Source organism: Pogoniulus pusillus, chromosome 16 (assembly GCF_015220805.1).
Source record: "Pogoniulus pusillus isolate bPogPus1 chromosome 16, bPogPus1.pri, whole genome shotgun sequence".
NCBI lineage: Eukaryota > Metazoa > Chordata > Aves > Piciformes > Lybiidae > Pogoniulus > Pogoniulus pusillus.
Window position 1 is genome coordinate 24,396,177 of NC_087279.1, and position 24,312 is coordinate 24,420,488.

Below are 24,312 nucleotides of genomic sequence, written 5' to 3' on the forward strand. Positions count from 1 at the left end.
GAGTGGGAGTAGCTGTCTGTTTGAACACAAGGAGAATGACTTTGCTCGAGTTTGAGGTGCTGATTTTGCTTAAGCAGAAGAAAAAATCACTCTAAAGAAAAGTGTCTCTGCCCCATCACATGAACAAAGTTAACAGCGGAACGAGAGCACCATGAATAAAGCAAACAGCACACAGTTGCTTCAGCTGGAGAGAATGCCTTGCTTTGTTAGCACTTAGGCATCATCCAAATAGGTAAATAATATGCCCTGCCTCTCCTCCTTACTCTTGCTCAGTCCTAGATGAGGATGCTGAAGCTGTAAATTCCAGAGAATGCTTTTGCTCTGTAAATAAGCCTGTGGGTTTGGTGCGATAGTAACAGCAGAACGCTCACGGTGGCACAACAACCAAACGTGGAGGCCACCTGGAAGCTTGTCACAGCTGTTGTTTACAACAGATCTTTGCAAAAACCCCTCAGTTCAGTAGGAGGCAGGGAGCTGTGAGTATGAAAACTCCAAGAAAGAACACAGGAGGGACAGAGGGCACTGAGGAGCAGAAGACTTCAGCTTGCAAAAACAACTGTGTGCTTCATGTACTTCTTTCAAGAACACTTCACTTTTTGATCCATTTCAAAGTCTCACTTCTTTATGAAAGCTCATATGCTTAGGGGTGAAGTGTTCTAATCTCTCAGAAGACCATCCCTGTGCCACCCATTTAGGCAATGTCCATATGCCCTCTGGAAGCTGACACCATCCCATGCTCTTACCCTTGACTCTTCACCAGAAAATAAAGCACATTCTTTACGAAACCCCTGAGCTAAGAATCTACATGATCCTTAATCACTCTGTCATTGCCATATGAAATGAGGAGGTCGAGCAAACGTTCTGGATCTTTCCTGCCCTCTGCTTGACCTCTGTCTCCCACCAAAGCAAGAGTCAGTTCTTCACTCAGCTCCCGAGTCAGCCGAGCACACAACCGGCACGTGGCTGTGTGGGAAACAGAAGCCCTCTGGGTTTTCTCATTGCCTGTACCAAATTAGTCAGAGCTGAACCACCTGAGAGTCCTACTGGAATTTCTGGGGAGGAACTGGTTAAACGTTGCCTTTCTCCACTTTGCATTTACTAATTATCACTTCATTTAGCCCTTACATTAGCGCAACAAAAAGCGGCTGCCAGGCCAAGCATGCTCAGTCCAAGTGACCTTGTGTTCTTGGTCGTGTTTACCACATAATCAGCAGGGAATTCCATTTTCAGAATACAAGACTTCATAATCCATTAGCAGCAGAGATTGGCCCAGGGCTCTGGATTTACTGGTCACGTGTGCCAAGGAATAAAAATATGAGTGTAGAGCTAGATTAATCTCCAGGCCTGTAAAGCATCCCAACCCACCGTGCCTCCAGCAGCCTCACTCAAACGCATGTACACAATGAGCAGCATTCTTTAAAGCTACTGCTAACACCACCCTCACAGTGCAGAAAGAGAAAATCAAATGCTACCTGCTTTACAACTCAGAAGCTATGGAGACACACAATAACTAACTCCTCAGATTTTCCTCTCCTTTCAGAAACAGAACATAAGGACTTGCCTTCTTAAGAGCTGACAACCTCTATCTCCCCCAGCGATTGCTAAAAGGCAGGAATCCCTTTCACTGCTCTTAATTTGAAATCAAAAGTCTTTAGTGAGTCCAAGCAGTTTAGCTCACCATCAAGTTCCATAAATCAGAGCAAAGAACCGATGGAAACCAATTCCAAGTGTAACCTTGGTAACGCACAGAAACGCTTCCGCGGAGCTTGGGCTCCTTTGCCTTACTCACTGCCCTAGGGACTGGAATGCAGGGCAGGAGGACATTAGCTCCACAGCTCTGCATCTCCTGCACCTAGCAGTGCCCGGGCACTTTCCACAACATGCTTCCCAAACCTGCAGCCTGGCAAGTTAGGTGGTTGAAAACTAATTGCATTTCACATTGACCAAATGGAAGTGTTGAAGAGAAAACAACCATCCATATTTATTCCTTATGTCCACACACAGCACTTTGAGCATAATTTGGTTCACGCTTTCCACCAATGAGAGTGAACTTGGAGGTGACACACAGCATCTGCCATCTGAAGAATCAACACTCGTCAGTGTTACCACACAGTCTTAACTGTGGCCCTGCAGAGCTCTCCTGCATGCAACACTTAGCCTGGCAATGGCTATTAGCCTGCGTGCTGCTAGGTGATATTTGTTGGCAACATCATTACTTGACGTTTGCATGTTTACCAGGGGGAACAACCTCTGAGTCACACTGAGACAGCCTCAAAATAGTGTGCTGCTCATCTCAGTATGCTGCAGCTGAGATATTTGTTCCTTTTGATCCCAGCTTGATTAAAAAGGCATGCCACTATGCCACAGCTTAAGCAGGAAAACCTCTGCTGAGATAGTCTCTCTTGGCAGCTGGAGAAAACCAAACAGAGATGGAACGAAACAATATTGTTCTCCATTCTTTCTACATCTCCCCAGAATGCCAAGGACATGCTGATCTGGGGTAAAGAACTTCCAAAGATTACCACTCTCCAAAGTTCTCAGTTTTCCTCCTGGTGGTTTTTTCCAAGCATTTCTTTCTCAGTTTCACCAATTGTTGCTGCTTATCTCCTACTTAAGTTGAGCTGGGGACTGGATGTTAGGAGGAAGTTGTTGGCAGAGAGAGTGATTGGCATTGGAATGGGCTGCCCAGGGAGGTGGTGGAGTCGCCATGCCTGGAGGTGTTGAAGCCAAGCCTGGCTGGGGCACTCAGTGCCATGGTCTGGTTGATTGGCCAGGGCTGGGTGCTAGCTTGGAGGCCTCTTACAGCCTGGTTGATTCTATGATTCTGTGAATCTCCAGGATGTACATTACAGATTTGGTGCATAACTTGTTATCACCACAGGATGTGTTAAGATATGCAGGCACATATATATTACAAAAGAAGGGAGCCCAACATAGTGGTGCCGTGGAGTTTTGCTGATCAGTGAAGCAACAAATGTGACAAATCCTACAATGTGGAAACCAGTTTCATTATAGCAATTTTCTGTGTCCTTTTATTAGCAGCATTTTTACTGTAGCTAATAAGGAGCTCAAGGTGTTCTGAGATCACAGGATGTCAGGGGTTAGAAGAGACCCAAAGAGATCACTGAGTCCAACCTCCCTGCCAGAACAGAGCAGGACCATCCAAACTAGCTCAGGTCACACAGGAACACATCCAGGCAGGCCTTGAAAGGCTCCAGAGAAGGAGTGCCATGGTCTGGCTGATTGGATAGGACTGGATGCTAGGTTGGACTGGATGAGCTTGGAGGTCTCTTCCAACCTGACTGATTCTATGATTCTACTTCATTTGAGGATGACCTGCCAAAAGTGGCAGTTGCCTGCTACAATGGCACCCAGCTGCAAAATGTTCACTAAGTATCAGGCATAAACACCTGCTAAGGAAATAAAAGCAGGTGTTCTATTCCTAAAGTTCAAACAAATAAAAGAACTTTCACCTTAATGATGTTAATGAAGACTATTTCTAAGGCACTTAGTCATAGAATCATAGAGTCAACCAGGTTGGAAGAGACCTCCAAGCTCATCCAGTCCAACCTAGCACCCAGCCCTATCCAGTCATCTAGACCATGGCACTAAATGCCTCATCCAGGCTTTTCTTGATCAACTCCAGGGCTGCTTTTTAAGGAGTTTTTCTTCACAGTGAGCATCACAGGCTTGCCCAAACCATAAACTTCCAGAAGGTCATCAAAAAAACAGAGTTCAAGGATTAACTGTCTGTTCAACCCTAGCTGAGCCCTATCACACATGGAAGCCTGCCCAAGCCAAAAATCACACAGAATCATAGAATTGTCAGGGTTGGAAGAGACCTCAAGGATTATCCAGCTCCAACCCCATGCCATGGGCAGGGACAACCCACACCAGATCAGGCCACACAGAGCCACATCCAGCCTGGCCCTGAAAACCTCCAGGGATGAGGCTTCCTCCACCTCCCTGGGCAACCTCCTCCAGGCTCCCACTACCCTTGTGGTGAAGAACTTCCTCCTAATGTCTAATCTAAATCTGCCTTCCTCCAGCCTGGATCCATTCTCCCCAGACCTATACCCTAAAAATCACAGACACGTCCAGGTTGGCAAAGAATGGAGTCAGCTCCACTTTAGCTCACACATCTTTCATTCTGGCTTGCTGTGTTCTTCTCCCCTAGCTGGCATCAGCTTAGTTCTGTACACCTCTTGCTGTGTTCTTCTCCCCTCGCTGGCATCAGCTTAGTTCTGTACACCTCTTTTTTGCCAGCTGTTTCGTTCATTGTGGTTTGGGTTGCTTTTCTGACCATTGGGGGTCTTGTTGCTTTTCAAGCCTGCCGTGGAGCGCTGCACAGCAGCGAGTGAAGGCTGCCTGAGGAGAGCGAGGGCAGTCTCCTCGGCAGCGCAGCCGGCGGCCGGTTCGTTACTTACAAGGCACAGCATGGCGATAGAGGTTATCTCGGATGGTCTGCTGCAGGTCGTGATCCGGCGAGCCCTTCTGGAAGCGCTGGTTGAGATAGTGCCGCAGGTCCTTGTTCAGTCTGCTTCCTGCAAAGAGAGCAAGCCCAAGCATGTGTTGATTGCCACAGGCACACGGTTCAGGTAGCCGGTTCAGGCACACCTTAGACTTCCCATTCAGAGCCCCCGAGATGATGGCACGCTGACTGTACGAGCCGAGGCTCATCTTCCTCTACCAACGGCTCCTTACCAAAAACAGCTCACTGCAAACAAGAGGTCCCTCTTGCCTCATAATGCATCTTTCCTCCTCTGCTGTTAAACTGATCATCATTCCCTTGTATCCCTCACTGAGCAAACGGAGAAAGACGGCGATGTGAGGAAGAAGGAAAACGACTCAGGTAAACCAGGAGTTCTGCGACTCGCTCCAGAAGGCAGGCAGAAGGCAAAGGCTGCCCCCTTGGAGGTACCAACACAGCCGAATATGGCACAAATTCAGTGCACTGCACTGGTATCTACCCCAGCACACAGCAGGAGTTAGAAAGGAATTGGTTGGAGGAGTTGAGGGCACCTGGAGTCCTTCGAAACAACACAGTAACATCCACAGCTTTTCACTTCAGTCTGTTTATTTCCCCACTCAGGTTTGAACGCTTTCAGAAGTGTATGAAAATGAAGAGAAAGGAGCTGAAGGCAAAACAAACAAGCAAAACATAAACCGGCACATCCCAAACAAAGAGACTGAAACTTAGTTAATGAAGGCTGCTAAGCTGCTGAGCACCGAATGCTTTCTTGTGTAGAACACAGAACTGCAGCAACTTAATGAAGGCTTTTCCCAGAAAGGAAATATTTCCAAGTCTGGAATAACATTGAAGTTAGTCTGGCTGCAGAGCAAAAACAATCCCACAAGAATATACAGACAATAGGGATAGAAACTCTTCTGTAGGGGAAGGGGAAGGGAAAAGGAGAGGGAGAGGGAGGGGGTGGAGGAGGGAAGGGAAGGGAAGGGAAGGGAAGGGAAGGGAAGGGAAGGGAAGGGAAGGGAAGGGAAGGGAAGGGAAGGGAAGGGAAGGGAAGGGAAGGGAAGGGAAGGGAAGGGAAGGGAAGGGAAGGGAAGGGAAGGGAAGGGAAGGGAAGGGAAGGGAAGGGAAGGGAAGGGAAGGGAAGGGAAGGGAAGGGAAGGGAAGGGAAGGGAAGGGAAGGGAAGGGAAGGGAAGGGAAGGGAAGGGAAGGGAAGGGAAGGGAAGGGAAGGGAAGGGAGAAAGGAAAGGAAGGGTAAGGGAGAAGGAGAAGGAGAAGGAAAAAAGTTCAGAGAAACACAACCAAGATGATCCAAATCTGGAGCAGATACCATACAAGGACCAAGAGAACAGGCTGCTTGCTGCTGACTTCAGTCTCCACCATGCCCAGAGGGCAGCTGGAGACTGGCAGCTCCCTGCCTCTCCCAACGCGGGAATACACCACTGAAAGCTAAGAGGAGCCACAACAGTGGCAGCAGTTCACAGAGGCTGTGGCAGATCTCCTTGCTGGACAGCACTGTGGGTGAAAGAAGCTTACTGAGGAGCTTCAAGGGAAGACTGGAAAAACACTTGGAAGCAGACCAAGTGGGGTTGTAAAAGAGGGTGTGGGAAATCCCTTGAGATGGAAATTAATTACTGATGGCTGAGAGAGACGGGGAAGGGAGGAGAGGAATATCAAACACCTTGCTGCTTTTAGCCTGAAGAAGAGGAGGCTCAGGGGTGATCTTATTACTGTCTACAACTACCTGAAGGGACATTGTAGCCAGGTGGGGGGTGGCCTCTTTTCCCAGGCAACCAGCAATAGAACAAGGGGACACAGTGTCAAGTTGTGCGGGGGTAGGTATAGGCTGGATGTGAGGAGGAAGTTGTTGGCAGAGAGAGTGATTGGCATTGGAATGGGCTGCCCAGGGAGGTGGTGGAGACACCGTCCCTGGAGGTCTTCAAGCAAAGCCTGGATGAGGCACTTAGTGCCATGGTCTAGCTGACTGGATAGGGCTGGGTGCTAGGTTGGATTGGATGATCTTGGAGGTCTCTTCCAACCTGGTTGATTCTATGATTCTATGATTCTATGATTTGCTTTCCTTTGCTAGGCACCTGACTTACAGCCACAGCTGGAGGCAGGATGCTGGGCTCCATGGACCTTGGGCTGAACCACTCCAGCTGTGTCTGTAGTCTTTTACAGTTTTCATTATGGCATTTTGGGCTCTGAATATGTAATGCAGAGATCATCTCAGTACTCCTTGACACTGAACACAGCACCACAGTGTAGTTTCATGACTGGAGCCTCTAGGAACCACTGCAGAACAAATGAAGAATAATAACACTGCAATGGAGTGCAGTTGGCCAGTGGGGCTGGGAGGCAGCAGTGGTAGTAGACAAATGAAAAGAAGAGTGCAGATCATTAAATGAGCCTGGGCAGGAAGAGCCTACCTGCCAATGCAGTCCTGCAAGGCTTTAACAGAAATGTTAGCTTAGCACTAAACTAAACACAAAAACCCAGTTTAAAATGACACAACAAAATCTGACAAACCAAAGAGGCTGTTTGTAGTTAGTTTCTCTGGACAGATTTTGGGTGGTGTTTTGTTGACTTTTTTCCCTGCTACATGTCATAGTGAAGACAGAAAGGCTTTGGGCAGCAAGCTCAGCTACTAAAACAAGGAACATCCTGAGAACAAGATGCTCATTGTGGAAATGGCTCAAATAACAAAGCTGAAAAGGAGAGTGAGAGGCAATCTCATAAATGGTTATCAATATGTAAAGGTGAGTGCCAGGAGGCTGGAGCCAGGCTCTGCAGGGTGATGGCAAGCGGCAAGGGGCAATGGGTGAAAGCTGAGCCATAGGAAGTTTCATTGAAACATGAGGAGGAATTTTTTTCCCTGTGAGGGTGACAGAAGACTGGAACAGGCTGCCCAGGGGGGGTTTGGACTCTCCTTCTCTGGAGATACTCAAAACCTGCCTGGACATGTTCTTGTGTGATCTGCTCTAGGTGATGCTGCTCTGCAGGGAGGTTGGAGGTCCCTTCCAGCCCCTGACACTCTGTGACTCTGTGAAATTAAGGCAGACACAACTGGCTCAGCAGACTTTCCTGGGTTAGCCCAGCAACACTCCTCCCTCCACAAGCAGATTATCAGCCCATTTTCTAACAAAATTGTCTATAGTTATTACACTACAAAAATGCTTCCTCACATAGGAGGAACTTGGAGGGCTTTGGCAGACCTGTGGGCTACAGTTTTCCAGCGTCAGAGCTAACCTCCCAAACTCCAGACCTTTGATTTCACACATCATTTTACTTCAGAGGGAGATGGAGAAACACACATATAAAAAGAGCATCTGCTGAAATAATAAAGCACTTTTTTATCTTCTTACCAAACAGTGCATACTGCTCTTTGCACAAGAGATAGTAGGACAAGGTGGGTTTGTATAGCAAAACGAACAGATAGGACAAGCAGCTTGGACACAATGCAAGAGATTATTGCAGTGAAGAAACTAATGCTGTGAGGTGCATGTATCAGATAACAAAGGCTCTCTCCTGAAGCACTCTGAGTCATGATTCACTGATTTATGCCACAATAATGTCTAGGGGTGAAAAAGTTCTGCTGAGCCAGGGCTTGTTTGACCACAGAAAATATGCAATTTACTGATGATATTTGCTTTTAGCTTCCCTCTGTGCCCATTCCATCTAGCATCCCAGTCTATTACAGCCCCGCTGGAAACTTTGGGCCTTCGGTGTTTGCAGTAGCTGGAATTTCCCAGCTGAGTGACTGATGCATTGCCAGGATGGCAGCTGCAAAAGAGGGGCTACAGCAATACTTACACTCATGTGGTTGTCCTCTCAGGGAGCTCACAGTGATGCTTACTGCTGTTAAAAAGTATTCTAAATGAGGAGAGGGGGAGGAAAAAACCAAACAAACTATAAACCTCCCAAAATGCTTGCTAGGTCACTTTTGTTTTGTTGCTACACTAGAGAAAACCTTTGACAGAAAAAGAATTTGTGCAGCCCTCTGTGCAGATTTGGGAGTTTCCCTCCAACACATGGCTAGGAACTCACCACACTGACTCAGCTGGAATCACAGAATCGTAGAATCAACCAGCTTGGAAGAGAGCTCCAAGCTCAGCCAGCCCAACCTAGCACCCAGCCCTATCCAGTCAACCAGACCATGGCACTAAGTGCCCCAGCCAGGCTTGGCTTCAACACCTCCAGGCACAGACACTCCACCACCTCCCTGGGCAGCCCATTCCAATGCCAATCTGGCAACAACTTCCTCCTAACATCCAGCCTGGACCTCCCCTGGCACAGCTTGAGACTGTGTCCCCTTCTTCTGGTGCTGATTGCCTGGCAGAAGAGCCCAACCCCACCTGGCTACAGCCTCCCTGCAGGTAGCTGCAGACAGCAATGAGCTCTGCCCTGAGCCTCCTCTTCTGCAGGCTGCACCCCCCCAGCTCCCTCAGCCTCTCCTCACAGGGCTGTGCTCCAGGCCCCTCCCCAGCCTTGCTGCCCTTCTCTGGACACCTTCCAGCACCTCAACATCTCTCTTGAATTGAGCAGCCCAGAACTGGACACAGCACTCAAGGTGTGGCCTGACAGATGAAGCTGTATTGATAGCATGGCACACTTTACAAGAATATATACATACAATACATACAGATACTTACAGCTATATACAGTAATATACAAGTTAAAGGTAATACAGGAATACAGGTTCCAGAGGGACCTGGACAGGCAGGAGAGGAGGGCACAAGCCAACCTCAGGAGGTTCAACAAGACCATCTGCAAGGTCCTGTAGTTGGGTCAAGGCAATCCAGCCTGGGCAGCATGTGGCTGGAGAGAAGCCCTGAGGAGAGGGAGTTGGAGATGCTGCTGGACCAGAAGCTCAGCATAAGCCAGCAGTGTGCACTTGCAGCCCAGAGAGCCAACCTGAGCCTGGGCTGCATCAGGAGAAGTGTGGCCAGCAGGTTGAGGGAGGTGATTCTCCTCCTCTGCTCTGCTCTGATGAGACCCCACCTGGAGTGGCCTTAAACACCTCCAGGGATGAGGATTCCACCACCTTCCTGGGCAACCTGTTCCAGGGTCTCAACATCCTCATGCTGAAGAACTTCTTCCTAACATCCAGTCTGAATCTACCCATTTCCAGCCTTGTTCCATTCCCCCCAGTCCTATCACTACCTGACAGCCTAAAAAGTCCCTCCCCAGCTTTCTTGTAGGCCCCTTGAGATACTGAAGGGCCACAAGAAGGCGACCTTGGAGCTGTTCCAGTGGGTTCTTTGGGGCCCAGGGAACACATGCACACATGGGTACCCTCCTCTGGGTAGTTCCAACACTTTATAATAGCTCAAATACTAAAACCATACAGAGAAAGGTGTACTGCAAACTACAGTGCTCCAATACCAGAGAGAAAGGCACAGGACAGAGAATGCTGAGTAACTCTACGGATCAAAGAGCAGGCTACGCTCACCCTACCCAACTGAGCAGCACAACCCCTGAGATGTATGGACAGATCACAGGGCTGGCAGGCACTTACCTTAAGGTAGGCGTCCCCAGCGGGAACCGCGCTGTCATGGTGCCAGACTGGTGCTGCTCCAGCACAGCTCCCTAGGCCTCGGGATAGATGGGTCCAGAATCCTGTGACCTATGGCCAGGACATCCCAGAGGGCCACACAAAAGAGAACGGAGCTCCTCCTTTATTTTGGAGGCTGTTCCATCCCATCTTTCCCTACTGCTCATGTGTGCACTCGCAAGCCCTGTTTCCCCAGGTCTTAGCTCTAGGGCCCTGGTAACTTCTGATCAAACACAGACCAACTCTTCCCTCTTACAGGAGCCTTCTCCTCTCCAGACTGAACAGCCCCAACTCCCTCAGTCTTTCCTCACAGCAGAGCTGCTCCAGCCCTCTGATCATCCTCATGGTCCTTCTCTGGACACCTTCCAGCACATCCAGATCCCTGTTGTAACAGGGGCTCCAGGTGGGGTCTCAGCAGAGCAGAGTAGAGGGGCAGGATCACACTGCTCATGCTGCAGCCCAGGCTGTGATTGCTCTCTGGGCTGCAAGTGCACACTGCTGGCTCATGCTGAGCTTCTCATCCACCAGCACCCCCAAGTCCCTCTTTCCAGGGCTGCTCTCCAGCCACTCACTGCCCAGCCTATATTGGTGCTTGGGATTCCCTTGAGCCAGATGCAGGACCTTGTGCTTGGTCTCGTTGAACCTCTTGAAGTTGGCTTGTGCCCACCTGTGCAGCCTGTTCAGGTCCCTCTGAACGATCCCTTCCCTCCAGCCTCTCAGCTGCACCACACAGCTTGGTGTCATCAGCAAACTTGCCGAGGCTGCACTCAACACCACAACAACATTTTCATAGCAAAACCAAACCCCAAATGGGCACCAAAACAAATCCCACAGGAAAAAAACTGACTAAATAAATTACAGGCATAAAACTTTCTGAGAAACAATGAACTGTGCTTGTCAATTGTGTGTAGATAAATATGTAACCTCCAGGTTTTCAGGATTAGTGGCAAATATTGACTCTTTCTAAATACACTTCTTTCAAACCCACAGTGCTCTGTCACACATTCATCCTGCAACAGTGACCCAATGTTATAGTTACAGCAGAAACTATACCTTGAGTTACACACTGCTGTTTATTGCTGCAGTTCCCCCTTTCTGCAGGGATGAAAAGATGAATGCTCTTCTCACTTGCTCCTTATGATAGGACAAGGAGCAATGGGTGGAAGCTGCAGCACAGGAGGTTCCATCTCAACACAAGGGGAAACTTCTTTACTGTAAGGGTCCCAGAGCCTGGCACAGGCTGCCCAGAGAGGTTGTGGAGTCTCCTTCTCTGGAGCCTTTCAAGCCCTGTCTAGATGTGTTCTTCTGTGACCTGAGCTAGATTGTGTGGGCCTGCTCTGGCAGGGGAGTTGGACTTGATGATCTATTTCGTTGCCTTCCAACCCCTGCCATCCTGTGAGCCTGTGTGATCCTGTAATACAAGACCATCCAAGGCTATCCTTTCTGCATAAGAACATCTCCCTCTCCAGGAGCAGCACTGTTGACCTGGGAGGCTGAAAGCCTCTTGCCTTACTGACACACAGGCTTCCACTACGGAAAGTAAACTGCATACATGCTCAGGTGAAAATCTGATTTTTCATTTCTCTTTTTCTTTAATAAAGGAAAACCTGAGTGAGAGCATTGCTGGGCTGCCAGCACCTTCCTGCCAGCTGGTAGGTAGTCTCTGCCAGAGCCCTGCAATATGGATACTCTGAGGAAACACTTGGAATTCATGTTTTATGCATTTGGAAAGCATGATTTTATAGTTTATGTTTGTATTCATTGCTGCAGCTGTTTTATCCCATTTATGTTTTGAGATGGTCACAGATAATCCTGATAAATAGCTATACTCTGGCAGAGCCTACAGATGCTTGTGCAAAGATGGGTCAGGGTCAAGCCCGGGACACAGTGGTCTCTGACCTATATTACACTCCTATAAGCAGGTTTACACTAGTGTATATTTGGGCTTTATCCTGCTTTGGGAAAGCTACCAGTTGTTACATTCACAGTGACTGGTAGCATCTGAACCGGAAAAATCCATTTTCCATTCCTGAGTCGCAGCAGAATCCTCCTTCTCTTGTGGGGATCTCTGCTCAAAGGCATCTGCGGCAGAGGATGCTCCGCAGGCAGACAAAGACCATTTCAGAACAACAGGGCCACGAGGCAAGGAAAGGTTAAAGGCCTTGCTAAGGGGATAAAAGTGCAATAGAGTCATCTGGATTAAGACTCTCTCTCTATACGCCCTGATGTCTACATCGAGAGGGAAGGCTTCAATTTCTCAAAGACACAAAGACTGCACATGTTGGATTTGCAGCACAAAGCCCTGATTAGAACGTCCTGTCTGCAGACCTCCAGCTGAAGGTATTTAACAAACAGTAATAACTTATCATGCTCAGGAGGGGGGTTATTTCTGCTCTGCAAAATATAAAAATATAAGGGGAAAAAAAATCAAGCCAACCAACCAACCCAAAAACCTCCAACCAAACCAAACCCAAGCACACCGACAGACAAACCCAACCACAACCAAAAAACCAAGCCCAGCAGCGACCAAATAACCCAATCTGACAAAAATAGTTAGTAGAGTTATATACACATATATACAATTGGAGTGTGACCAACAGGATGAGGCAGCTGATTCTACCCCTCTAGTGAGACCTCACATGGAGTACTGCACCCATTTCTGATGCCTCTAGCATAAGGACATACAATTGATAGAGTGAGTCCAGAGGAGCAACACGAAAATGATCACAGGGCTGCAGCATCTCCCATATGGGTACAGGTTACAAGAGTTGGGGCCATTCAGCCTAGAGAAAAGAAGGTCTCATAGTGGCCTTCCACTACCTGAAGGGGGCCTAAAAGTAAGTTGGGAAGGGACTTTTTACCTGGGTTTCTTGTAACAGAGTGAGGGGGAATGGACTGACACACAAGGAGGGCAGATTTTGACTAGGTATTAGAGAGAAGTTCTTTACAGTAAGGATAGTGAAACACTGGCACAGGTTGCCCAGGGAGGTTTTGACCATCTCCTCCCTGGAGGTGTTCAAGGCCAGGCTGGATGAGGCCTTGAGCAATCTGGTCTAGTGGAAGGTGTCCCTACCCATGGTGAGTGGGTTGGAACAGGATGATCTCTAAGGTCCCTTCCAACTCAAATCATTCTATGATTCTATGATAAATCTCCCAAGCACCCTAATTTAGAGGCTTGAGCAGAGAAGCTGCAGGTCCCGTTGTCCAAAGTGGCAGGTGTGCTTTCCCTCTCAGTTGCCTGCCTTACAGACTGGGTGATTTCACTTATGACCCTTTCCCCAAGGCTGCTGCTCTACCCAGAGGACAGGACTCAACACAAACCCATCCATAACTAGAGCCAAATAGATTGCCTTAATTATACTGTATGAACTTAGGCTGGTTAAGCCATGACCTCTCTTAAAACAAACAAACAAACATACAAAAATAGCTCTTGAGGTGGTTTGTTTATTTTTAAGACATGCTAAAGTCTTAATAAAATGATTTCAGGCTCTGCTCACTGCTCCCTGGGATAGGACAAGGAGCAATGGGTGTAAGTTGCAGCAAAAGAGGTTCTGCCTCAGCACAAGGGGGAACTTCTTTACTGTAAGGGTCCCAGAGCACTGGCACAGGCTGCCCAGAGAGGTTGTGGAGTCTCCTTCTCTGGAGCCTTTCCAGGCCTGTCTGGATGTGTTCCTCTGTGATCTGTGTTAAGACAGGATTGTCCTGCTCTGGCAGGGGGGTTGGACTCAACGATCTCCTCGAGTCCTTCCAACCTCTAACATTCTGTGAGCTGTGATCCTGTAAAGGTAACTTCTCCATCTGCTGTTGAAGTCTTACTGAAGTGAGGTGCAGACAAGGAAGCAGAAGCCACTTTTCCACTTTCTAAAACTTCTCCACACAGCAGGCCCAGACATCCTCACTTTGTCTTACTAATGCCTGCAGTGGATTTTGCTCAAGTCCCTGCAGAAAGGTGGCCCTATATTTGGTTAGTGTCCAGAGAGATTCATATTCTATTTCTGGATCAATGAATGTGAGAGTTTTGCTGCCAAGGTCCATCTTAGAAGACAAAAGGAAGGCTGAGAGGCTTTCTCTCCTCGTTTGAATACCCTCCAAGATTCCTACTCCCAGCAGTTGTCACACAAGTGATAATAGTTTGTGCTATATCGTTTCGTTCTGTCCCATTCTTGTCTTCCAGCTGCCATCCAAAAGTGATTATAAATAATGGGGCTATAAAAGCCATTCAATAATGAGAAGATTCATTGGCCATATGCCAGCAGTGACAAAAGAGAGTGATTTATGTAAGATGAGTCTGTCACATCTGCCAGATCACAGTTTCATTACGCCTGTGGCTTTAAGGTCACACTTTAACACTCTTCCAACAACCATTTGTCAAGGGGGTGCTGGGGAGAAGAGGTGAAACACATTATGGTTTTGTTTGCTTTCTTATTTTAACTGCTGAGTAAATAAGCAAAGTCCAGCACCCACATTTGTTATTTCATGTCTCTTGTGAGGTCAAAGACACAAGAACATACAGCAAGAGAGGAAACATCCATCACAGCTGGTCGGAGTTCAAATAAGATCACAAAGCAAAGCCAGCCAGTGTAAAAGCTTGAGGTGTTCATTTGGCTTCTTACATTTGCTACACTCTAAACATGTTCTATCTTCCAGCCACCCATGAAACGAAGGCACCTTGTCAACCCACAGCATCTTGGTAAAGCAACTGCTGTGATTGTTTCCCTCACACAAGTAAACGTGACCCCCCCCACGGCTTAGTGTGCTAAAAGGCATTTAAGTGTTGGCATGGGAGCTCAGCTTAACAGCTAACGTGGCTCAGCAGACACTCATTTGATTCCAAGTCTATTTTCTTCTCTTTTGTCCTCTATTAAAACCAAGCAAACAAAAAACACCAATGAACTTTTATTGCTGGGTACAAACTAGTCCCATAAAGTCCAGATGCTTGGATGTTCCCTGTAGATGCTTCAACAGCCACATCTGCTATTGTCAGCGATTGCTTCCATAGCCATTTGACAGTCACTGTTGACAAAAAACTACTGGTCTGAGGATACAAACTGTGTCTTTGTTGGCAGTGCTACCCTCAGTCCCAAGCAGTATGCTTCTTTAACTCATACCAGCCTGCTACAGCCAAACTCCAGATAGATGAAGTGCTCGGATCAGAACCTAGACGTTCCCCTCAAACCCTTACCACAGCCAAAGCAAAATGACTGCCCATCCTTTTCCTACCTTCCTGAAGTAAAACATAAAACACTTTCCAATTTTTTCTGCTTTAAGACTTGCTCAGAACAACAAAGCCACATCCATTGCCAAGTCCTTCCAGTGGAAGGAAATTATGATAAACCGAAGAGTTTGGCTATAAAGAATTGCACAAAGTCCCAGGATGAACTACCTACACAGCAGTAAACCTCAGCTTTGATGGAGCACGCTTAAGGCTTCAGCAGCAGCCTGGCTGCTGAATCAGCAGAGAGCACTTCAGTGCAGCCAGCAATTCGTGTCTGGAGAAGGAACAACACTGCCCACTTTATTACTAGCAAAACTTCTTACAATATTATTTTAGGTGTAAGTTGTGAATCTGGAGGAGATGTATTCACTCGAAACTTTCAGGTCGTGCTCAGAATCAGGGGCAAGCAAGAGCTTTCTTGGCACAGTACCTTTTGGTATCAGTCTCAATCTGCATGGGTGAAGGAATCAGCACTGAAGTGGTAATTCAGCATTGGCTGCTACAGAAGCACACTTAGCAGATCATAAATCCCCAGTGAGCACCTAATCTGCTGTATTCGGCAGGGTGCTCCACCTTCATTTCTGTGCCTTTGCAGTGGTTCATATTTCTAATGTACATTTAAACAAACACTCTTTCAGCTGAGAAGTGCCAAAAAACCCCACAGAGCTCAAGCTTGGAGGTTGAAAAGAAAAAATATTATCAGTTATACACCAGGCCTGAAAATTTTCAGTGCTTGTGACAAATACACTTCTGTTGCCTCTAGCTGAATTCAGCTCAGTAATAGAGCAAACGCAGCAGAATGCCCAGACTTTATCCCCCTTTGGCCTTTTCAAGCTCTGGTACCTCTGCTTGCAGCCTTGAATTTCTCAAAGCTCCTGGAGGAGAAACCTTCTTTCATCCTCTGACATCTTTGCAGCCCAGGACAACCCTGACCTGGGAGAGGAGGTGGCCACACAGCCACAACCTCATCCCAGCAGGGGTAACATGGTCTGTCATGGATAGTGCCCGCAGGAAAGCTGTAGATTACTGTCACATCCTAGATAAGGTTTGACAGCAGGATGCCCTTGGGGGCTGGGTAACACTGACGTTGTTCTCACAGAACAAGAAAAACAATGGAGGAAGTAAGGGACTCATGGCAAGCAAATACAACCTGCAGCTTTCAAACACTGGCCAGGTCAGGCTGGCTGTTTGGGGGTCAATGGAAAGCCTGGATAGGCATGGTTCAGTCACCTGTGAGCTGCTGCGTGAGCTATGGCAGGAATCAGGTCTTTCTATCTTAAGAAGAAACTGTTCGATTGTTTTCTTCCTCAAAGGTTTGAGTTTGCTGTTTTTAAGAACATTGAGAACCCTGGGCTGCAGCAAGAGCAGCATGGCCAGCAGGGCAAGGGAGGGGATTCTGCTCCTTTACTCTGCTCTCCTCAGACCCCACCTGCAGTGCAGTTCTGGAGCCCCCAACGTAAGAAGGACATGGAACTGTTGGAGCCAGTCTAGAGGAGGGCCATGAAGATGCTCAGAGGGCTGCAGCAGCTCTGCTATGAGGACAGGGTGAGAGAGTTTGGGCTCTGCAGCCTCTCTGGGGAGCTCTCTCTTCAGGGATACCTTGTAGTGGCCTTCCAGTGTCTGAAGGGGGATACAGGAGGGCTGGTGAGGGACTATTGACAAGGTCTGGTGATGACAGGATGAGGAGGAATGGGTTTAAAGTGGCAGAGAGAAGATTCAAACTAGATGTTAGGAAAGGGTTCTTTGCAGTGAGGGTGGTGAGACACTGGCACAGGTTGCCCAGGAAGGTTGTGGATTCTCCCTGTTCAAGGCCAGGTTGGATGAAGCCTTGAGCAACCTGTTCTAGTGGGAGGTGTCCTTGCCTATGGCAGGGGGTTGGAATTGGATAAGCTTTGAGATCCATTCCAACCTAAACCATTCTATGATTCTAACTACATCTACAGTCCTGGATTCCTCCTGTATCTGAGCAGGTCAGTGTTGGTGGGTGCCAGGAGTTGCTGGGGGTTGCTAAACTTGTGTCCACACGAAGAGAATACCTGATTCTCTTGATCTTTGTCACAGCTTTGCTGCAGGCAATGCTCTTCTTAAAGCATGTAGAAGTATCTTTTGTGTCCACACAGAGACTACAGCACCGTAACACTGAATAAAGGGTGACAAAGAGAGTGGCAAAAGTACCTGCCCCAGGAAAGCCCAAAAGGAGAGACAATCAGATAGATGTGAAGTAGAAGTATGGGTCAATGGAAACAGGCACCCTAAGCAATAAGAACCTACAGAGAGCACAAGAGGAAGAAGAAAGGTCAGCAGTATTAATGAGTGCTGGCCATAGACACCTCCAAGACACATTTGAACTGATTAGGGACAGAGCTTTGTGGCTTGACTGCATCCATATGGGTGCTGGCAGATGTAGAGCCAGACACTGCTTTCTGCTCACAGCACAGTTAATCATTAACCCAACTAACTAAAAGCTGGAGGTTAACTACTGCTCTGCTGTTGACTCACAGGAGTCCTATTTTCTTCCTCATGCTATTTGCAAGAACTGCTGCGAGCTCACTGCTCTTGCCCCAGCTTTTTGTTTCCCTTTTTCACATGGAAGGATCCACAGACACAGGAGAAGCAGGGAGCCCAGAAGCTCAGGCAGTCCCCAGGACTAACAATAGAGAGCAAGGTGAGCCAAGGTGAGAGAAGGGACCTGCTGGGATCCCAAATGTGTGATATTCTCCTACTGAAATGAAAACTCCCCAAGTTAAACCATGATACTGATTAACAGCCACATGCACTGTGAGGCTCTGCAGGAAAGCTCTGGGAGAGGGGCAGAAAGAACAAAGTAACACCCTCTAGGCTTGTTGTCAATGAAATCTGGATTAGCATCACACCAAGTACTTCAGACAGTTCTCTGGCCAGATTAGTGTTGAACTAGAGGCTTAAGTTAACTGGCTGACAAACAAACTGCAACATTAAAGTCATGTCCATAAAGGCTTCCTCTTGGTGGTGACCTCAAACCAAGTGCTCAGAGCAATGCCTCAGCTCTGTAAAACTTCACAGAAAGGCAGAGCCAGAGGTGAACCGCGGGAAGCAAAGACATTCCTCCAAGCAAAGCATTTTGTCTTGCACACAAAGACACTGCTGTGCTGGGGCTTTTCACACCATGTGCTCCAGCAAGGAAGAGCAGTAAGGAGTATAAAGTGGTCATTACTTGGCAAGAATCGTTGCTGTTGCCACGTAGGCTTTAGAAAAGAACAAAAGCAGAAAGAAAAAACCTCCTAAACCTCCTCCGCATCGGAAGTGAATGCAGAATGAGAGCATTGTAAGAGAGTAGCATGGGATGCAGCCTCTTTCCGTGAACGGCTCTGAAAGAACCAGGCTGCCTGGCTCATGCCTCATCTTCACTAAGCCTTCCCATCAATGAACACAGAGTGGGCGACGTGAGCAACCCAGTCACCCGCTCACGCTTTATCAGGACAGCAGGGGCTGCACGGTAGCCACTGGCACCTGCTCTGTAAAACCGAGTTCACAGGCTCACAGGACGTCAGGGGTTGGAGGGGACCCAAAGAGATCAAGTCCAACCCTCCCTGACAGAGCAGGACCATCCAATCTAGCTCAGGTCACGCAGGAACACATCCAGACAGACACTGAAAGGCTCCAGAGAAGGACACTCCACAGCCTCTCTGGGCAGCCTGTGGCAGGGCTCTGGGACCCTTACAGTAAAGAAGTTCCCCCTTGTGTTGAGCTGGAATCTCCTGTGCTGCAGCTTACACCCATTGCTCCTTGTCCTATCCCAGGGAGCAGTGAGCAGAGCCTGTCCCCCCACTCCTGTCAGCCTTCAGATGTTCATAAACATTGATTCAATCCCCCCTCAATCTTCTGTTCTCCAGACTAAGCAGCCCCAGGTCCCTCAGCCTCTCCTCATCAGGCAGTCCACTCATCATCCTCCTAGCCCTCCGCTAAACCCTCTCCAGCAGATCTCTGTCCCTCTTAAACTGAGGAGGCCAAAACTGAATGCACTGAAGATCAACTGCTAACCCAGCACTGCCAAATCCACCACTACACCATGTCCCTCAGCACCACATCCACACAGCTTTGAAATAACTCAACCAGTTTCCTGAGCAGCTTGTTCCAAGGCTTGAGAACCCCTTCAGGAAAGAAGTTTTCCCCAATATCCAGTCTAAACCTCTCCTGGCTTAACCTGAGGCTGCCTCATCCTGTCCTATCACCTGTCACCTGGAAGAAAAGTGACTGGCCCCCACCTGGCCCTAGCCTCCCCCCAGGCAGTTGTAGAGAGCTAGGAGGTCTCCCTCTGCCTGCCCCTCAGCAGGCTAAACAACCCCAGCTCCCCCAGCCGCTTTGTGCTCCAGAGCCCTCGCCAGCTTCACTGCCTCTCCCCAGAGGTGCTCCAGCCTTGTCTTTCTTGCGGTGAGGAGCCATGGAACAACCTGGGAAAAGGAGTGTGGTTTGATTCCCTGCTCCAACTCAAACCTGCCTGCAAGCCTTTTCTGTTCTGGCAAGCAGGGAGGGCTTACGGTAGGCAGTAGAGGCAGGGCACAGGGTGAAGGGAGGCTAGACAGAACAGTAAGAGCAAGCAAGCCCAGATGCAAAGGGCTTGCAGCCTTGCATTCAAAGGGAATCAGCTGCGTATCTCTGTCTCTCCTGGAAGGAGCTGCCATATGTTCTAAAAGTAGGGTATCATATTTGAGCTGTAAAAGCCAAATCAGCTTGAGAAACAGACGGCATCACAATGCTTTAGCAGAACCAGCCCCACATAACAATATGCCAACAAACTCCTTTTCTACAACAGCACCAGAGAAATATTTGCAAAACACAACCCCAGTTCCCTACAGCATATGATTGCTGCAGAAAAATGGGGGCAAAGTGGCAGAACCTACCCAATACTGGCATATATGAGTAGCTATTCTTATTCTTTGACTTTTTTTTGCTTGCTCTCCTGTGTAATTGAAGAATTTGGTGCTTTTCTTAAATGTGACCTCAAACTCCTTCAGCAGTCAAGCTAAGTTTCATTCTTGTTCTTCCCTCATTGCTGGAGGGACAAACTCCCACTGCTCAGCCAGGTCACCTCTGAATACTGATCACAGCTTTATAGCTTTTCACTCTGCCTTCATTGCCCCCCAGGCATGTGTCAATATTAACAGCCTGATTTCCAGAGGTACTGGACACAAAACATCTAATGCTGAGAGCCTGAGAGGGTCAGGCCATAAACACACACTAAATGCAGACATTGTCAGAACAGTAGAATGTTGCTGCTGCTTTTTAACAGATTATTCATAGGTTCATCCTGGTTGGAAAAGACCTTTAAGATCATCAAGACCAACCACTAACCCTGGTCACCACTAAACCATGCCCCTCAGCACCACACATACACACAGCTTTTCTAACCCTTCAGGGATGGGGACTCTTTCCAGGGCTTGACAGCCCTTTTGGGGAAAAAAATCCTTCCCAATTGTTGTGGTAGGCCTGATAGGCCCAAAATAGGCTTATCCATGTCCTGCCTTGCCTAGGCATGTTCTTCTGCTCCACCAGATGGGCAAGCGCAGGAAACGGACACATAAGGACCTGGAGCCACTGAGTCTGGCCTGCCAGGGTCCTGTGGTGTAAGCTGCACACACTTAGCTTGTGCCTGCCTAGTGCAAGGCCTGAGCTGTTCCCAAATTAGGGACAAGTGAGCCTGTGGCTTAGCCCAATATGGTAAGGTTTGGCTAACTGCCATCCTGCTTGGCTGTGCTGTGTCCAAAGGGCAGTTAATCTCAGGTCACATTGATAAAAGGAGATGTGCAGGTGAACAACCTGCTTTGCTTCCCTGCTCTGCTCCCCTGCTCTGTGCCTGCTCTCTCTGCTGTGCCCAGCCCTGCTGCCATTGCACACTGCCTTAGTGCTGCCTGCTGAACTCCACTGCTGCCAGTTACCAGCAGCAGACCCTGGATGTCTGCACACAATCAGCCTGTGTGGCCAGTGTGACACTGTGCTGAGACTGCACCACATCTGCCTCTGCACCTGCAGGTCCTGCCTGGAATCCCTGGACACATACACAGATCATCCAGAAGAAGCCAGGAGACAAGGGCAGAGATCATCTGTGTCCTGTCCCCAGGAGCCAGGAAGATTCAAGCCTCAATGTCCAACAAGACAGAGTCCCCTGAAAGCATTTGGGCACTGTCTGGGCTGTGGCCAGCCCTCACTAGGGTAGTAATAATCATCTGTGAGTAAATGCTCAGTGCCCCTTTGTAATTCTCTGCTGCCTTCTGCCATGGAGCAGAAAGAGCTTGGGCCCAGCTACTGGGCAAATGACATACTGGCCACAAGCAGCATTTGACTGCAGGAATAGTCTCTGCCAGTTCAATTAATGTTTATGTATTTTGCTGGTTATATTAGCTGTAGATATTATCCAGAGAATGTTTCCATAACCACGTAAGAACTGGAATATTATTAAAATTAGTGGTTGGGGGTGGCAGAGTTCTGAATAGCAGCAGTAATAAACAACATTGATCACAGAGCCATAGAATCATTGAATCAGCCAGGTTGGAAGAGACCTCCAAGCTCATCCAGTCCAACCTAGCACCCAGCCCTATCCAGTCAACTAGACCATGGCACTAAGTGCCTCATCCAGGCTTTTCTTGAAGACCTCCACCACCTCCCTGGGCAGCCCATTCCAATGCCAATCACTCTCTCTGTGAAGAACTTTCTCCTAACATCCAGCCTAGACCTTCCCTGGCACAGCTTGAGACTGTGTCCCCTTGTTCTATTGATGTTGGAAAATATCATCTCGCAGCAGCTAACTTCCCCTCCACAACACCACTCTCCAAGATAAACCTCTCCTGGCACAACTTAAGGCTGTTTCCTCTTGTCCTATTACTTGTCACCAATGCAGATTTTCAGTTTTGTTTAAATGAAACCAAACTTCAAACTTTCTGACGTTCTACATGGACCAACACCTTCTCAAATCCTCAGTGGAGTCTCCTCTTTCGTGTGCAATGTAAAGGATTAACCACCATCTACATCAATTAGGGTACTGTAATTAGCAATGGTGCATGCAGACAGTAACCACTTTTTGTCCTTGCAAGTATCTCCATCAGATAGAAAATGTTCCTTTCCTTGGAAGAAACCAGCAAAAAGCTCTTAGTGTGTCATGCTAACTACCAGTCCACTCTGCAGTACAAGTGGATGATGCACATTCAGGTGCAAGAGTGTCTCCCCAAAGGAATTCTTTTTCCTCTTAATTTTTCCTTTCCAATATATTCATTTGCAGAGGGCTACAGGTTAATTTTCCAATCTGCCCTAGCAATTCCCCAGCAACAAGATTTGCCAGGGTGATACCATGTAGAAAAACACATAGAATCCTTAAAGAAATATGTAGTTAAGGATGCTTCTAGAGATACCTGCTAGGCTGCATAGATAAGGACTGCTGAGCTTGACAAGATAAAAGGAACTTGTGCAATCAAGTATGAAGAGAAGATAAGGGGGATGTGGGGTGGAAGGGTTGGTGGTACAAAAGGGAGCCTGGCTACCAAGAATGTATGGGCAGGAAGATAAGACAAAGCAAATTGGTCAAGGCTGGTGCTGGGGCTGATGATGTATCAGAATCATGCCAAACAACCTGAGGAACATGTGCAACTGTTGGTTGCAAATATGAGTGAGTTCCAGGAAAATGAAGGAATATGTTAATTAGTTCTTGGAAAACCAGTGAGTATGCATAGAATCTCCACATACATCTTCTCTACATTGCTTGTGCAATACACACTTGGGTGGGCTGACCCCTCCATGTGTCTGGCCCAAATGAGAGTGCATGCCTGCTTTCTAACACCAGCACTGGTCTTGGTTTCTTTGCCATATTCTGTAACAAGTTTGGCAGCCCAGATGGTACAGCACTCTTCAACCTGAACGGTTCAGGTGGCAGGCAGCACTGAGAATTCCCAGCAAGGACCTCATTCCCCAGACTGAAGAGCCTTGGAGCAAACACCACTGGCTTGTGAGTATAAGGCATTGCTTGTTGGGTTGGATGCCTGCCTGTCAGTCACAGCAAAAGCTGCACAGGGTTGGGTTAATGCCCAAGTAAGAAGGGTTGGAGACCCCGTTTGGTTTGGGATATATGTTGATTAGTGCCCCCTGTATTGGTAACTGTCGGTGCCTTCGGTGTAAGTTCTGCTGCGCTCCTTTGCTGTTCTGCTAAGGCTACCTGTGCCAATACTTTGCTGCAGTTAATGCTGCTGTTGAGAAGGAAAGAGAAGCAGGGTGAAGTGATATATGCTGGCATGATTTTTCACTCTGAGACAGCGCTCAGAGTGGCAGAAGCAGTGACCCTTTAGGTTTGGCGTTAGTGAAGGAGTCTGGAAACAGCTAATTGAATACTGTAATATGCTGATAATGTGAGCTGTGAATAATGCTAATAATGTGAATACATTCACATCAGACTGAAGTGTGTCAGCAGTGATAAATGAGCTTGACTTAGCAATTCCTGGGTAGCACCCAATGGAATCAGGGATGTAAATATTTCCAGAGGTAATATAATAAAACTAATAATAGTACTATTAGTAATAATAATGATGATGCCAGCCATGTGTTAAATGTGTGTACTTATTGTGAAGATAAGGATTGTCTTGTGAGGGGAAGGGCAGCACAGCCCCTCAGCCATGCTCATCCCTTCTGTGTTCAGTCTTTCAGTTTATTTGCTGTACTTTCCCTTTTCCAGTATTCCACTCCAACTGTCTCTATTTGCTCTGTGATGTTGGCAGGCTTCTTGTGAGTTATTTGTTGTAGTTTTGTTTGGCATGATTAAAGAATTAAGTAGCATGGGGGTGTAAACCTGCATGAGGTACCTAATGCCATGGGCTAGTTGATTGGATAGGGCTGGGTGCTAGGTTGGACTGGATGAGCTTGGAAGTCTCTTCCAACCTGGGTGATTCTATGACAAGCTGCTCTATGACAGTTAATCAGGCACTATAGCACATCTCTCCATCCTCTTGTCTTGGCCTCGGCTCTCCTGTCCCTCTGTCCTGTGCCTCTGTCCTGTCCCTCTCCATTCCGTTTAGCTCCTTTTCTCTGTCTCTCTGTAAGGCCTTGCACTCTATAGT

General features: G+C 47.9%; 1 protein-coding gene across 19 annotated transcripts in view; it reads right to left on the minus strand.

The window, feature by feature from the left end:
• MAGI1 (membrane associated guanylate kinase, WW and PDZ domain containing 1) overlaps nucleotides 1–24,312 on the minus strand; it is a 474,320-nt gene that overhangs the window by 220,574 nt on the left and 229,434 nt on the right. For all 19 annotated transcript variants that reach the window (XM_064157031.1, XM_064157024.1, XM_064157030.1 and 16 more), the window contains exon 2: nucleotides 4,428–4,544. In XM_064157031.1, the coding sequence (XP_064013101.1) occupies nucleotides 4,428–4,544 (117 nt within the window). The remainder of the gene's footprint in view (nucleotides 1–4,427; nucleotides 4,545–24,312) is intronic.